The sequence below is a fragment of the Myotis lucifugus genome, unplaced genomic scaffold (genome assembly GCF_000147115.1).
Source record: "Myotis lucifugus unplaced genomic scaffold, Myoluc2.0 scaffold_2, whole genome shotgun sequence".
Taxonomy (NCBI): Eukaryota; Metazoa; Chordata; class Mammalia; order Chiroptera; family Vespertilionidae; genus Myotis; species Myotis lucifugus.
Window position 1 is genome coordinate 18,309,372 of NW_005871050.1, and position 13,983 is coordinate 18,323,354.

Below are 13,983 nucleotides of genomic sequence, written 5' to 3' on the forward strand. Positions count from 1 at the left end.
TATTGATTTCAGAGAGGAAGGGAGAGGGAGAGAGAGATAGAAACATCAATGATCATAGAGAATCATCGATCAGCTGCCTCCTGCATGCCCCACACTGGAGATCAAGCCCGCATCCCAGGCATGTGCCCTGACTGGGAATCGAACCGTGACCTCCTGGTTCATAGGTCGATGCTCAACTACTGAGCCATGCCAGCTGGCTGGTTATTTCTTTATAATAGATTTTTAAAGGTAGAATTTTTAAAGATAAAATATATATATATATATAATGCAAATTAGGCCAGGACGCCATAACGGGTCACGGCCAGACAGGAGGAGATTGCGCTTGCAGATGAGGCCCGGAGCAGAGATGGAGACAGAGATGAGGGCCTGCCTGAGCCGGCGTGGTAGCTTGGGTGGCCCTGGAGCAGACACAGGCAGGGAGGCCGGGGGACGCTGCGAGTCAAGCGTGGGTCCCGGCCCCCTGCGGCACCGGTCTGGCCCCCCCGCGGCGCTGGTCCGGCCTGACTCCCATAGCGGCTGGCACTGCGAGAGTCAGGCGCGGGTCCCGGCCCCCCACGGGGTGCGTCCTCGCACAGCGGGAGGCGGGGCACCTTCTTGCGCTATTTAAATCGCGTGCTGGGCCTCTAGTTACTAAATAAAATATATTTTATCTAATCTATATATCTCTCTAAATAGGTATCTATATCTAGGAAGATATTTATATCTCTACATACATATATAGTTACATACATAAATATATATATATATAAAACTGTTATGTCCATTTCAAATTTACATAGAAGAAGAGAGAGAATATAGTAAAAAGTATAATGAACCCCTAACATCTATTACCTTCTTTAACAATCATCAACATTTTGTTTTTATCCATCTTCCTACCTTTATGTATTTGCTTACTTTTGCTGGAACATCTAAAGCAAAGCTTAATACCATTTACCTGAATACAGTAAATACTCTATAAGTATCTCTAACTAATAAGCCCTCTTTTATTCATAACTACAATGCCATTATCACACCTAAAAATACAATTTGTATCATCTAATATATTCTCCATATTCAAATATCCTGATTATCTAAAAATGTCATTTTAAAGTTGGACTGCTATGAAAACTTGTAAGCCTTTTGATATTTATTAGCGCCTACCAGATAACTGTATTAGTTTCTTGAGATACCAAAATAAATGACATTTATCTTATAACCTATTCTCAGTATTTAAAATGTAGAATGAACCTTTTATCATGTCAGATTATGTCATTCTCTGTTGGAAAATCTCTCCATTAACTTCCATCGTTCTCAACACAATAGCCAAAGTCCTTGCAATGGCCAACATTTTATGACTGCCCCATCCACATCTCTGTGGCTTCATCATTGACTCCAGCTAACCAGGCCTTAATGCGGTTTCACTTGCTGTTCACTCTACCTGGAATGCTCCCTCATCTCTTTCAGATTTTGCTCAAATGACAACCTCTTGGTGAAACTCTGCTTGTCCACCTTCTTTACCTTCTGTCATCTCTACTTTATCTGCTTTATTTTCTCCATGAAATTTATCATCTTCCAATATATTACAAAATTTGCTTATTTCTCTATCTGCCACCACTAGAATTTAAACTTCATATGAACAGCTATTTGTGTCATTTTTGTTCACTACTATATCCTTAATTCTGAGAGTACTGATTAATAGATAGTATGCACTCAATAAATATTTGTGGACTAAATGAAGACACAGTGTCAGACCTTAAAGTGCCAATTAGTGCACCATAATGGTTAAGAACATAAGCTCTAGAGCAGTGGTTCTCAACCTTCCTAATGCCGCGACCCTTTAATACAGTGCCTCATGTTGTGGTGACCCCCAATTTCATTGTTACAAATTGAACATAATTAAAGCATAGTGATTAATCACAAAAAAATATGTAATTATATATGTGTTTTCCGATGGTCTTAGGCAACCCCTGTGAAAGGGTCGTTCGACCCCCAAAGGGGTCGCGACCCACAGGTTGAGAACCACTGCTCCAGAGATTGATCAGGGCTGGGTTCTAATTCTGATGCTATATCTATCAACTGTGTGAAATTGGTGAGTTACTTAAAATCTCCTCAGTCTTTTCTTCATCTAAAAACAGAGTTCTTAATAGTATCTCACAACAGTATCAAGACTGTTGTGAGGTTACAAAAGATAAGACATAAAATGCACTTAGCAAAGTACATGGCACATAGTAAGGACACATAAAATGTTAGCTGTTGTTATATAAATTGATATAGTATTATAAGTGCCTTTAACAGAAATATGGGCAAAATATAATGGGAACAATGAGGGAGTATATAAGTAATTATGCATTAAGTGAAGTAAGGAACACTTCAGCAAGGAGACCTGAGACTGAAATGAATTTACCAGGCAAAGTGGAATAGCATATGTAAATGCATGGAATCCACAAAGGGTCTGACATTTTTGTTGGGGCAACAATGAACAACTGAGTCGCTCAGAACATAAGGTTTGTGAGAGGGAAGGGTGGGAAATAACAATGAGAGCTGAGGTCAGGCTGATTTCTGAAAGGCTGAGTCAAGCTAAGGAATTTGGCCTTGATTCTCGAGAGAAAAAAAGAGCCAAAAAGAGTGCTCAAACAGGACAGTAACATGATCAGATTTGTTTTACAGGAAAGTAATTCTGCTGGCATTGTGGATGAAAGACTGGAATCTGGGAAAAGGCTCTAATGGTCCAGGTAAGAGATAAAGCCTGGATTATAGCAGTGGAAATGAAAGGAATGGCCAGATTCCAAAGACATTTCTGAGATCAAGCAGGCAGGATGTGGTAAATGAGCAGACACTGAAGGGAGGGAAAGAGTAAAAAGTGATCACAGAGTCTAACTCAGGAGATGGTATGGGTATTACACAATGAACTGGCATCAAGTACACTGTCAAAGGAGTGGTTTTCTTGGGAAAATGATACGTACTTAATTCTGATTTGGACATATTAATGCCTGTCTTCCCCCGTGTATATAGATCCTTGGCATGCACTGTCCACTGCATCTTTATATTTTCAGTGCCCAACACACTGTCGACTAAACCAATGCATATTTTAAATAAAATGCTGCATATGTAGAATTTCACAAAAATTATCTCTCATCCCTTTACAGCTAACTCTGTTCTTCAAGCTTTTGATTCTATTGATCTTGAAGGGGATTAGAATATGTCACCCCTCAAAATACTGCTCTTTGCATAAGAATTACTTTGAGCAGAAGGCAACAAGAAAGTTTTTACCCTTCCCTTTTCTACCTGAAAACAGGGCATAAAATTCCCTCTATGAAGGTGTCTTGTCCTCACCTCTCCTTTACCAGGAAGGGGAGAATGAATCTTATCTCTGGAAATAGCTCGAGTCTTCATAAACAGGACTTTACTAAATAACTCTTATCTTCCATTAGTTTCCTCTAATATATTAACCTCCCACAATTTACCACCCCTAAAAGCCTAACCCCCCTTTTCTTCGTCTATTCCTTCTTCACAGACTTTTATTGCCCTTTTAAAAATGAATGATATATAAGCCACTGGGTTTAACTGTTTTTTTGGGGGGGGTCTGTCCTGTTTTTCTATGAAGGCCACCATATGCATACTATTTCTCCTGTTAATCTGTCCTTTGTCAGGATATTTTGTGGATCTCAGCTGCAGAACCAAAGAGGGTAGAGGAATTTTTTTTCCCTTCCCTACTACCTACTTTCAAAAATTTTAAGCAGAAGTTAAATGCTATAACACCCACACTGATGTTCCACTAATCAAACCCAGCAAACATAGATTTACCCAAGAAAAGTATTAATTTTAGGTAAACAGCATACTTAACACTTCTATTGTCAAGAAGAAATTTTAAGTCACTAGCATAATGGAGCAAATTATGCATGCCACTCTTCCTTTCTGCCTTACTGAGCTACTTTTGCAAATCAACAAAAATAGAGAGTGCCCTAGCCAGTTTGGCTCAGTGGATAGAGCAGTGGCCTGAGGACCAAAGGGTCCTGGGTTTGATTCCGGTCAAGGACACATACTTTGGTTGCAGGTTCCTTCCCAGCCCGGGCCCTGGTTGTGGCTTGTGCCAGAGGCAACCAATTGACGTGTTTCTCTCACATCGATGTTTCTCTCTGTCTTTCCCTCTCTCTTCTACTCTCCCTAAAAATCAATGGAAAAAGATATCCTTGGGTGAGGATTAACAAAAAAACAAGATAAAACAACAATAACAAAACAAAACAAAACAGAGAGCATAACACCCAGAATCCTAGCCTTGACATGACCAATGAGGAGGTGAGTGATTTTGCATGTGTCACTGTCATTGTTGGCTTAACTGTACAACAGATACTTTCAGGTATTCTATTTTACGGGGAATCTAAGAAGAGTGAGAATGTAGTGCAAAAGAGAACGTTATCACTATCACAAGAAAAAAGAACACACACATCAGGAAAATAAACTCCATTATGCTTACTGTGCCTCACGGCAGCTAGCACTAGATCAAAGACAACAAGTGATACCAAACTCCAAAGGTATATGAACTAGAATAGAGGCTTTTTAAAACTGTCCCAATAGAATGACAGAAGTGAAAGAAGCCCCAAACAATCTTTTCCTGAAAACAACGGATAGAAATGATACTCGACTATGCCAGGAAAAAAACCCTTAGTACTCCAGGGGGTCATTATATTTTGTGTTAAAGAACTACCATGCTCCTCATTTAAAAGGCCTTAAGTTCAAACAAAGTTGGGGGTTACATAGGATTTTTTGGGGGGGCCTGGATGGAAGTAGTTAAAAACCTTTAAGTAGGATTGTTGAAATAAGCATAACACAAGATGGTACAAATGGTCCCTGTTTTTTAATAGTAACCAATAACTGGAAACTTTACGGTGAATTAAACTAATAAAAGCAAACCCTTTTCCCTAAAGCAAAGCAGTTAAAAATTTCTCCACTACATTAGTCAATGAAGGTTTTCTGGAGGAAGTAGGCCTTGAAGAATGGGCAAGCTTGGAAAAGAAAGAAAAGAGATTGCAGGCATTCAGATAAGGGGAATAGGAATAAAGGCACAGAAGCAGGAATTCAACAGTGATTCAGGCCTACTACAGAGAGGCATGGGGTTAGGGTCCAAGGATACTAAGATCTGAAGTACAGTTCTTTGCTTTAAATCAGCCCCGAGCCTAGCCAGTGATACAAACTGCCAAGAAAGACATGATGATATTAATGTCAAAGTACTTATGATGTACTGTTAGAACACAAATGAGAAACAATTCTGCCTGCTTGATTCAGGGAAAACAAAAAGAGGTAATATATTTGAGCTGAATCTTGAAGGATAAGTAGGGCTTTGCCCTATGACTAAAGGGGATAGGAAGGGCATTCCCGGCAAATCAAACAGCATGGACAAAGATGTAAAAGTGAGTGGTTAAGGGACAGACTTGGATCCAGCAAGGCAAATAGGATACATAAGCACTAGGGAATTAGAACTGAGTTAAAAAGGTAAGATGAGGCAAAATCAGGAAGGACCTTATTCTGTAAGTTACAAGGAGCCATCAGAAGATTTTACACCACACAGTAGCATAGTTAGATCTGTATTTTGAAAAATAAAAATAAAAAAAACTCGAGGCAATGTAGAAAATGAATTGGGTAGAGACCAGAGGCTACAGCAAACATTTAAATGAGTGTCATGGGCCTAGATGATGTGAATGGCAACGGGAAATGAGGGGACAGATTCCATGGGCATTTGTAGATGGAGGGAGAGTGGATGGGAATTTGTAGCTACTTTGATATGTAGAGTGTTTCTGACTGAGTTAAAAAGATAACATGAATGTTGATGCCATTAAAGAAGGTTCAAAAGAGAGGAGCAGAGTTGTGTGTAGATAATCTTTCTATATAAAAGGTTAATATGCAAAGTGTCCCCTCGGGAGTTTGACCTGGAGACCAGGAGTTCGATCACTCACTATGACGTGCACTGACCACCACGGAATGAAGGAAGGCCATGGCCGGCAGCTGGCAGCTGGGGAAGGAAGGCCCCAGCCAGCAGCTGGAAGGCCCCGATTGGCCCTGATTGCTGGCCAGGCCTAGGGACCCTACCCATGTGCAAATTTCGTGCACCAGGCTGCTAGTTAAAATATATTGGCGAATGACTATTAACTATCTATCCAGTTACACAAGCCTGACACCTGGGAATCATCCTAGGCTACTCACTTACTAGGTAGTCGTCACCACGTCCTAGAGATCCCACTTCTTTCACATCTCTTAAATTCAGCTCATCTTTATGATTTCTAGGTCCACTGCTATCATAATCTATCATAATTGAAGTTCCCATTTCTCTCCTGGGTTAATAGCCTCTTAAGTGGTCTCCCTATACTGCAACCCCCATCTAATCTATCCTTTATAGTACTACCACAATTTTCTTTCTAAAACAAAAATCTGAACATTTTAATTAAACTCCTAATTGGAACCCCTCAAAGTGTCTTTCTCCCCCAGTAGCTTGCAGGACACAGCTGAAATGTCTTGGTTTAACATAAAAGGCCATTTAAAATTCCGATCCCGCCTACTTCTCCTACAACTCTCACCATGTACCCTTTGCTTCTGCCACATGGAATTTCTTGAAGTACTTTTAACATGCCATGCTGTTTCAGCCTCCATGCCTTTAAGCTTGCTATCTGCTCTGAAATGCTCCTTCCTTCACTCATAGTTAACACCTAGTTCAAAAATCAAAGCCTCCCGGAAGCTTGTCCTGACACCCTGATTCACAGGCTAAATTCCTATACTTGTGTAGTACCTTCTATAGCATATTACCATCCAATACTGTAACTGTGGCTATATCTATTTCACTGATCAGCAAGGTCCTTTCGGCCACAGAATATGTCTCATTTGATTTTGCAGAATCTTTTTTTTCCCTGTTTGTTAATTCTCACCCGAGGATATTTTTTTCATTGATTTTTAGAAAGAGTGGAAGGGAGGGGGAGAGACAGAGAGAGAGAAATGTTGATGTGAGAGACACATCGACTGGTTGCCTCCCAGCACGTGCCTGACCAGGGCTGGGGATTGAGCCTGCAACCCAGTTATGTGCCCTTGACTGAAATCAAACCTGGTACTCTTCAGTCCACAGGCTGATGTTCTATTCACTGAGCCAAACAGGCTGGGGTGATTTTGCAGAATCTATTAGTGGTGTCTGGCACAGGGACCAAGCACTCAGAAAACATTTGTTGAGGAAGTTGTTTTAGACCTATTAATTGATGTGCTTGAAGGAGCAGCATGCACAATAAGATTTAATTCTTTTGTTGTTGTTGTTAATCCTCACCTGAGGGTACTTTTCCATTGATTTTTTGAGAGAGTAGAAGGGGGGGGGGGGAGAGAGAGAGAGAGAGAGAGAGAGAGAGAGAGAGAGAGAGATGAGAGAGATACATCGATTGCCTCCCCCATGCACCCCCACCAGGGCTGGGGACTAAGCCTGCAACCAAGGTATGTGCCTTTGACTGGAATCGAACCCAGGACCCTTAAGTCTGTAGGCTGACACTCTATCCAGTGAGCCAAACCTGCTAGGGCAAGATCTAATTCTTGTTTTAAAAACATAAAGCTATTAAAAGGAAATGAGAATTATGGAGCTAAAGCCAGTTCAGGATTGGAGGCAGTGAGTGAGTAAGTCAATTGAGAATGGCCAAGGACAGAACCCTGAGAAACAGCAGGGGTTGAAGAGGAAGAGACAGCAGGGATATAGGAAGAGAACAAGGAAAAACAGAACCACTGAAAGCTGAGAACTATATGTTTAAAGTAGGAAAAAATTCATGTCAAATGCTACAGAGCCAGTGAAACCCCAGGAGAATACGGTTGAGCAGGTGAACATTTTAGGTTCTCTTTGTTTATATCACATTTGCCTAGATCAATACACAAGAAGCACAGGGGACAGCTTAGAATAATAATTTATGTTTTAGGTTTAAAATTGGTTATATTTAATCTTATAGCTGAGACAAAATAAAAATCGTTTAGATATTTTACACTACCTAAAACTATGATAAAGCATTTGTTAAACCAAGAAGATGGAAAAATTAAAATATTTTAGTATCTTTTTTCTTTCCTTAATTACCTCTTACTCAAGTATCCGTTATTATTTCTTAAAACACCTAACATGGATTAGAGGGGATGGGATTTTGTTTTTTTCAAGTTTACATTAGTAGTTTGGTGGCTTGAGTTAATATTCACTGTCTGACAATCTTTAAACATCACACTTTTTCATTTACCAATTCTAATAGAAGAAACTCTGCTAACACATCTTAATTTTAATTAAGTGCTTTCATGCAATTGTAATTTCTGATAAATAAGAAAGTACTTAAAAAAACAAAAAAGGCGAAAGAAAACAATAAGGTACTTTATGGAAAACAAATCAAACTATAGTATTTAACAATAGTAGAGTATAAAATAACAAGCATACCCCTGTATCTGTATCAGATTTTGATGAATTTAGACTTTCCTGAGAAGGCGATGGGGACACACGTCCTGAAAAACAACATAATTGTAAAAAGGCATGTACATACACAGGTACACATGCACGTATGCGCATGCACACCCACACGCAATCAGAAATAATGACACAGGAACACCTAATTAATGGTCATAGAATGTAACATTCTAGAAAACTACATGTGAAGCATTAACTCTTTGGGCACCAAAATATTTATTTTGATTATTTTTCCATAAAATCTTTATGAAATAGATGAACCATTTCCCCAATTTAATAAAGTACTGTTAAATTCTCATTATTCATAGTGAATACATTCTTGTCAATCATAACAAGCAATAAGATGAACAATTAAGGGGCAGAAAGGGTCTAGGCTGGGGTAAGTTTGAAGGGCCACTGAAAATAGTCATTTTGTTCCAGGCAGGGCAATAAAAGAAATATATAGGAAACATTATTTACTATATTGTCAACTCATTATCATCTTCAATTATGTATTATGTATTATAACATAAATGCATAATTGAGAGAATAGAAAGGAGGGCATATACACAGGGCTCCTAAAGTATACAGGGCCTTGCTTGCCAGTTTAGTGCATCTTCCTAGATTTCAATGTTCTTCAAATTGCTGCTTCCACTATATTCTCCTATCTCCCATCCCTTAACTTCTTGTTTTTCAGCTTTGGGATGGGAAGGTGGTGTAGGGAGGGAGGAGTTTGTGGAGAAAATTTATTGCAGTTAAATAATTATAAGAAAAGAATCCCCAAAACTCAAAGCTCCTATTTATATCAACTTTATATACTTTCCTGATAACTTACCATGATATATAAATATTGTAATCATTGTGTACATACGCCATGTTCTGAGGTTTCTTTACCATTTAACTTTTTTTCACATACCCTTTGATGAACTGACAAATCACATTTACTTTCTATGTTTCCTTAATCATTCTTTATTTACTGGATGTATATATTATTCTAATTCTCCTAGATAAATCAGAATTTCACTTTAACCTTGGATAAAAATGAAGATTGCCAAGGGAAACCAAATGACTTTGTTCTCATTAGTTGATGAAGTTACACCTGAAAGTCAAATGCTTCGTGGTAGCTTTTTTCACTGAGTTTAGATGTTTTTTTGTTTGTTTGTTTTCTTTTTTTTTGCTGTTGACTTCTGTTTTACTTTTAGGTTTGTGGCTGAAAGTAGTGGTTGCTGCAAATGATTACCAGATAAAAAGGCATTATTATGCCTAAAATGTGAAAATGCCAGGTGTCTTTGGATTTTTTAAAGCCCACAAATAAGTGAAAAATACCTTCAGTATTGTATTTCATTCGCATATTGTTGAAATAGTCAAAAGCATTTTTTAAAGCCCATATTCTCACTACATTGTCTTGTCCAGCTGAGGCAAGTAATCGGCCACAGTGAGAAAATTTCATGGTCCAAACAGCTCCCTATGAAAACAATGGAAGGTTCAAAGTTATTTTAAAAACTGAAACATTAAAAAATCATGCCAAATTATATATAATACATTACTAACACCACTTAAATCCAACAGTCCAATGGTGCTACAATACCACAAAGAGGGACTTTTCAAAGAAAGGCAAGATAACATAGTTATAGTTTGCCATAATGTAAACTAACAATTTCAAGATCCCAAACCATGTACATATATTAATGGAAATGGGAGTTCTGCGGTGGCTGGAAATCTTCAATGTTAAGCACGAATCTTAGTTTTGGATCTCAGTTTCCTAGCTGACCATAAGGGGGAGTAGGTTAGGAGGAGGCAGGGCCTTTAGCATAGCACCAACTCCTAACTAAGGCTGAGGGAAGAATATGCCCACCTTAGCAGTGACCCTCATTGTATTGGGCATTTGAAGAAATGTTGGAATGGTATGGTTTCCTCCTGTTTTTCTCCCAAGAAATAAGGTTTTGCAGTATATGGGCTAGAATTCCCCAGCAGATAGTGAAAACAGTGTGTGTGTGTGTGGGGGGGGGGGGAGAAGGGGGAGACAGAGAGAGAGAGAGAGAGAGAGAGAGAGAGAGAGAGTGTGTGTGTGTGTGTGTGTGTGTGTGTGTGTGCGCGCGTGTGCTGGGGGAGGGTTAAAGAATGTCAGCCCTTAAATTGGAAAGGCTAAAACCTACTACAACAAATACTGTTATAACTACTACTAGAGGCCTGGTGCATGGATTCATGCACCGGTGGTGTCCTTTGGCCTGGCCTGGGGGGTTCAGGTCAAAACCGGCTCTCCGACATCCCCCAAGGGGTCCCGTAATGCGAGAGGGTGCAGGCCAGGCTGAGGGACCCCACCAGTGCACGATCAGGGCTGGGGAGGGACTGTGGGAGGGCTCCAGAGCATGTCTGGCCCAACTCGCCCAGTCACAATAAGCCAGACCCCAGCAGCAAGCTAACCTACCAGTTAGAGCATTTGCCCTCTGGTGGTCAGTGTGCATCATAGCCACTGATGAAATGGTCAAATGGTCAGAGGGTCACTTAGCATATTAGGCTTTTATATATATAGATTACAACACACATCTATGCAGATCTAAAAGATTATCCAAGTTAGAGGCAACAGCTCATTTACTGGAATAGTACTCATTTCCACAAAATTCAAGTATGTTAAGAAATTTGTTATTTGGGGCTTACTCCTATGAGATTTTACTTAAAACTATAAATACAGTACAAGGAAATTCATCAGATGCCTTAAGGTAGTTTCTATAACCAACTTTCAAATATTTTATAACTAGATTATAAACACCAAAGTTTAAATTCCAATCTGGCTGCCATCTGATATATGTTTGTGGTTGCTTCCTTCCAGTTAGGCCAACTTTTATATTTAAAATCTAAATAGATCTGGAGATTATTATGCTAAGTGAAATGAGCCAGTTGGTGAAAGACAAATATATGATCTCATTTATACGTGGAATCTAATGAACCAAATAAACTGATGAACAAATCAGAAACAGAGGCATGGATACATGGAACAGACTGAGAGCTGTCAGAGGGGAGGGGGGAGGGGCCTTGATGAAAGAAGGTGAAGGGATTAGTCAAAGAACATAAATGCATAACCCATTGACACAGACAACATTGTGGTGATAGAGGGAAGGGGGGGTCAAGGTGGGCAAAGGGGTGGATGGAGATATCTGTAACAGTGTAAACAATAAAAACGAAGTAAAAAAATCTAAATAGATATATGCATTCTCTGATCAAGGACCCACAGTATCATTTACCTAGTTTTGAGTTCATTACTTCCTTCTCTATATTCCTAGCATTTTCAGAGGCAATATAATTTGTATACTTTATATCTACTTTGGTACATTTTAACTCTGATAGAGAATTTGTATCGCTACCTCTCTCCGTGTTTTAGCTGTCGCACTACAAAATATATTGAGATTTAGAAATAGTTGTGTAAGTTATTCAAAATATAATGGGGAACATTTTAAACATTTCTCAAAGTGATAGACTATCCTCTAATTTAACTGTTTAAAAGTTTGGTACTTTTATATAGCTTTCTTAATAATATAGGACTAGTGTCTATTTAATTTAATAACTCACTTCTTGAAAAATAATTCAGAGATAGACTCTGAATTAAATTGTATTAATATCAATTCACTCTTCTTGAGTAAAGATAGCAAATTACATAGATCTGCTTTATAGATGCTAAAGTATTTCCATGAAAACAGAATCAATAATGAAAAATAAAAAAAGTTGCTTACCATATGTTCACCACTAAGATCTTGTACCACTTTTATCTGATCAAAATCATAAGGTCCTTTGAAACCATGTGCTGCTTTGAATTTGACTGGTCTTGTGTATGGCATTCCTTCATCATCACTTGATGAAGGATCATCTTGATCAGTATGAAACACTAAATAGAAAAGCAACAGAAATCATCACTAGCTATGTAGATATAACTATTATATTTCATATCCACTGCTTACTGAGAAAATTCATTAAATGGAGAAGCTAAATCTGTCTATTACTAAATAGCATATTGCCTAAGAGCATACATGGAGTCTAGTGCCAGATTGCTTGGGTCCAAATCCAACTCTGTCAATTATTATCTGTGTGACCTTAGGCAAGGTACCCAACTTTTCTGTGCTTCAGTATTCTCATCTATAAATTGGGGATACTAGTGGTACTTACCTCAAAGGGTTTTGATGAGGATTAAATGTGCTAATACAGGTGAAAGTGCTTAGAACAGTGTCTGGCACAGAATAAGTGTTTATTATATAAAACAAATGAGTACAATTATGAGAAAGGCATAGGAAATTAAGATCTGCACAAAATTAGAAAATTTACATAAATTTGAGAACGTTTATAAAAACTAAATACTCTTACATAACTAATTTACAACTGATTCCTGAAATGTTGAAATGTTCTATTTCACTTACCTTCATCTCTAACACTTTTAACTTTATTTACAGCACGTTCACCATATTCCTCAGCAAGGTGCTTTGCTCTCTTCACTGATTTTCCTAGGAACTTCTTCAGTTGAGTCCTTACCAAAAACAAACAAACAAAAAAACAAAAACAAAAAAAAAAACCAAAAGAAAAAACCCCACCAAAATTATTTTTTATAAATTCAGCCAAATATAAAAATTCAATAATTCACTGATAATCTCATTAGCTGTGACTAGTAAAGCATATTATTTTGAAGGAACTCTTTTTTTACATAAATAGGTCTTTGAGTTCCTAAATCCTTTGTTGTATAGAATACAGGGTGGGGCAAAAGTAGGTTTAAAGTTGTTCTTATGGAAAGCAATATAATAATCTACATACAGTAGGTCCTTGGGTTACAACGGAGATCCGTTCTTAGGGCGCGAAGTAATGTGGTTTTCACCATAAGTCAGAACCTACCTACATAAGCACCTATGTCACTCACATGGAGCATATACACAGCAGTAATGAAGTGAAACCGTAAAAAAAATTTAAAGGAAAGATAACAATTCCTGACCTTTACTTGTGGTAAATAAATAATAAAAAACATAAAGCACATATGTACATACGTCAAAATGGCGGAACTTTAAAAAAAAATACTGTAAATAGGAAATGGCGACGTAACCACGAAAAGACTACGTTGAGTCCGACATAACCTGAGGACTGCCTGTATATAAAAGCCTAAGCGACCAAATGACCAAACAACTGGTTGACCGGTCGCTATGACGTGCACTGACCACCAGGGGGCAGACGCTCAATGCAGGAGTTGCCTCCTGGTGGTCAGTGCACTCCCACAGCCAACCTCCCAAGGTTGGCCAACCTCCCGCAGCCCCTCCCCACCATGGCCCCTCACCCCGCCACCCTCTTGTGGCCCTGATGGGCCCTGATCGACCCCCATCGCCAGCCAGGCTGAGGGATCCCACCTGTGCACGAATTCATGCACCAGGCCTCTAGTAAATAAATAATAATATAAGAATAAACTTTGTGTTTCCTGTACTCACAAGTGTAAAACTACTTTTGCCCCACCCTGTTTATTCAAGTCAATATAGCTACAAAGGAAATATAGGCACTTCTCCAAATATAATACTAGTGGCCCGGTGCCACGAAATTTGTGCGGG

At 38.8% G+C, this 13,983-nt stretch overlaps 1 protein-coding gene across 1 annotated transcript in view; it reads right to left on the reverse strand.

The window, feature by feature from the left end:
- The window catches only part of WDR44 (WD repeat domain 44), a gene marked incomplete at its 5' end in the record, with an annotated part of 94,037 nt that overhangs the window by 22,289 nt on the left and 57,765 nt on the right, over positions 1–13,983 (reverse strand). The window contains 4 exons of the mRNA XM_023758496.1: positions 8,408–8,472; positions 9,740–9,878; positions 12,142–12,293; positions 12,820–12,926. Of these exons, the coding sequence (XP_023614264.1) occupies positions 8,408–8,472; positions 9,740–9,878; positions 12,142–12,293; positions 12,820–12,926 (463 nt within the window). The remainder of the gene's footprint in view (positions 1–8,407; positions 8,473–9,739; positions 9,879–12,141; positions 12,294–12,819; positions 12,927–13,983) is intronic.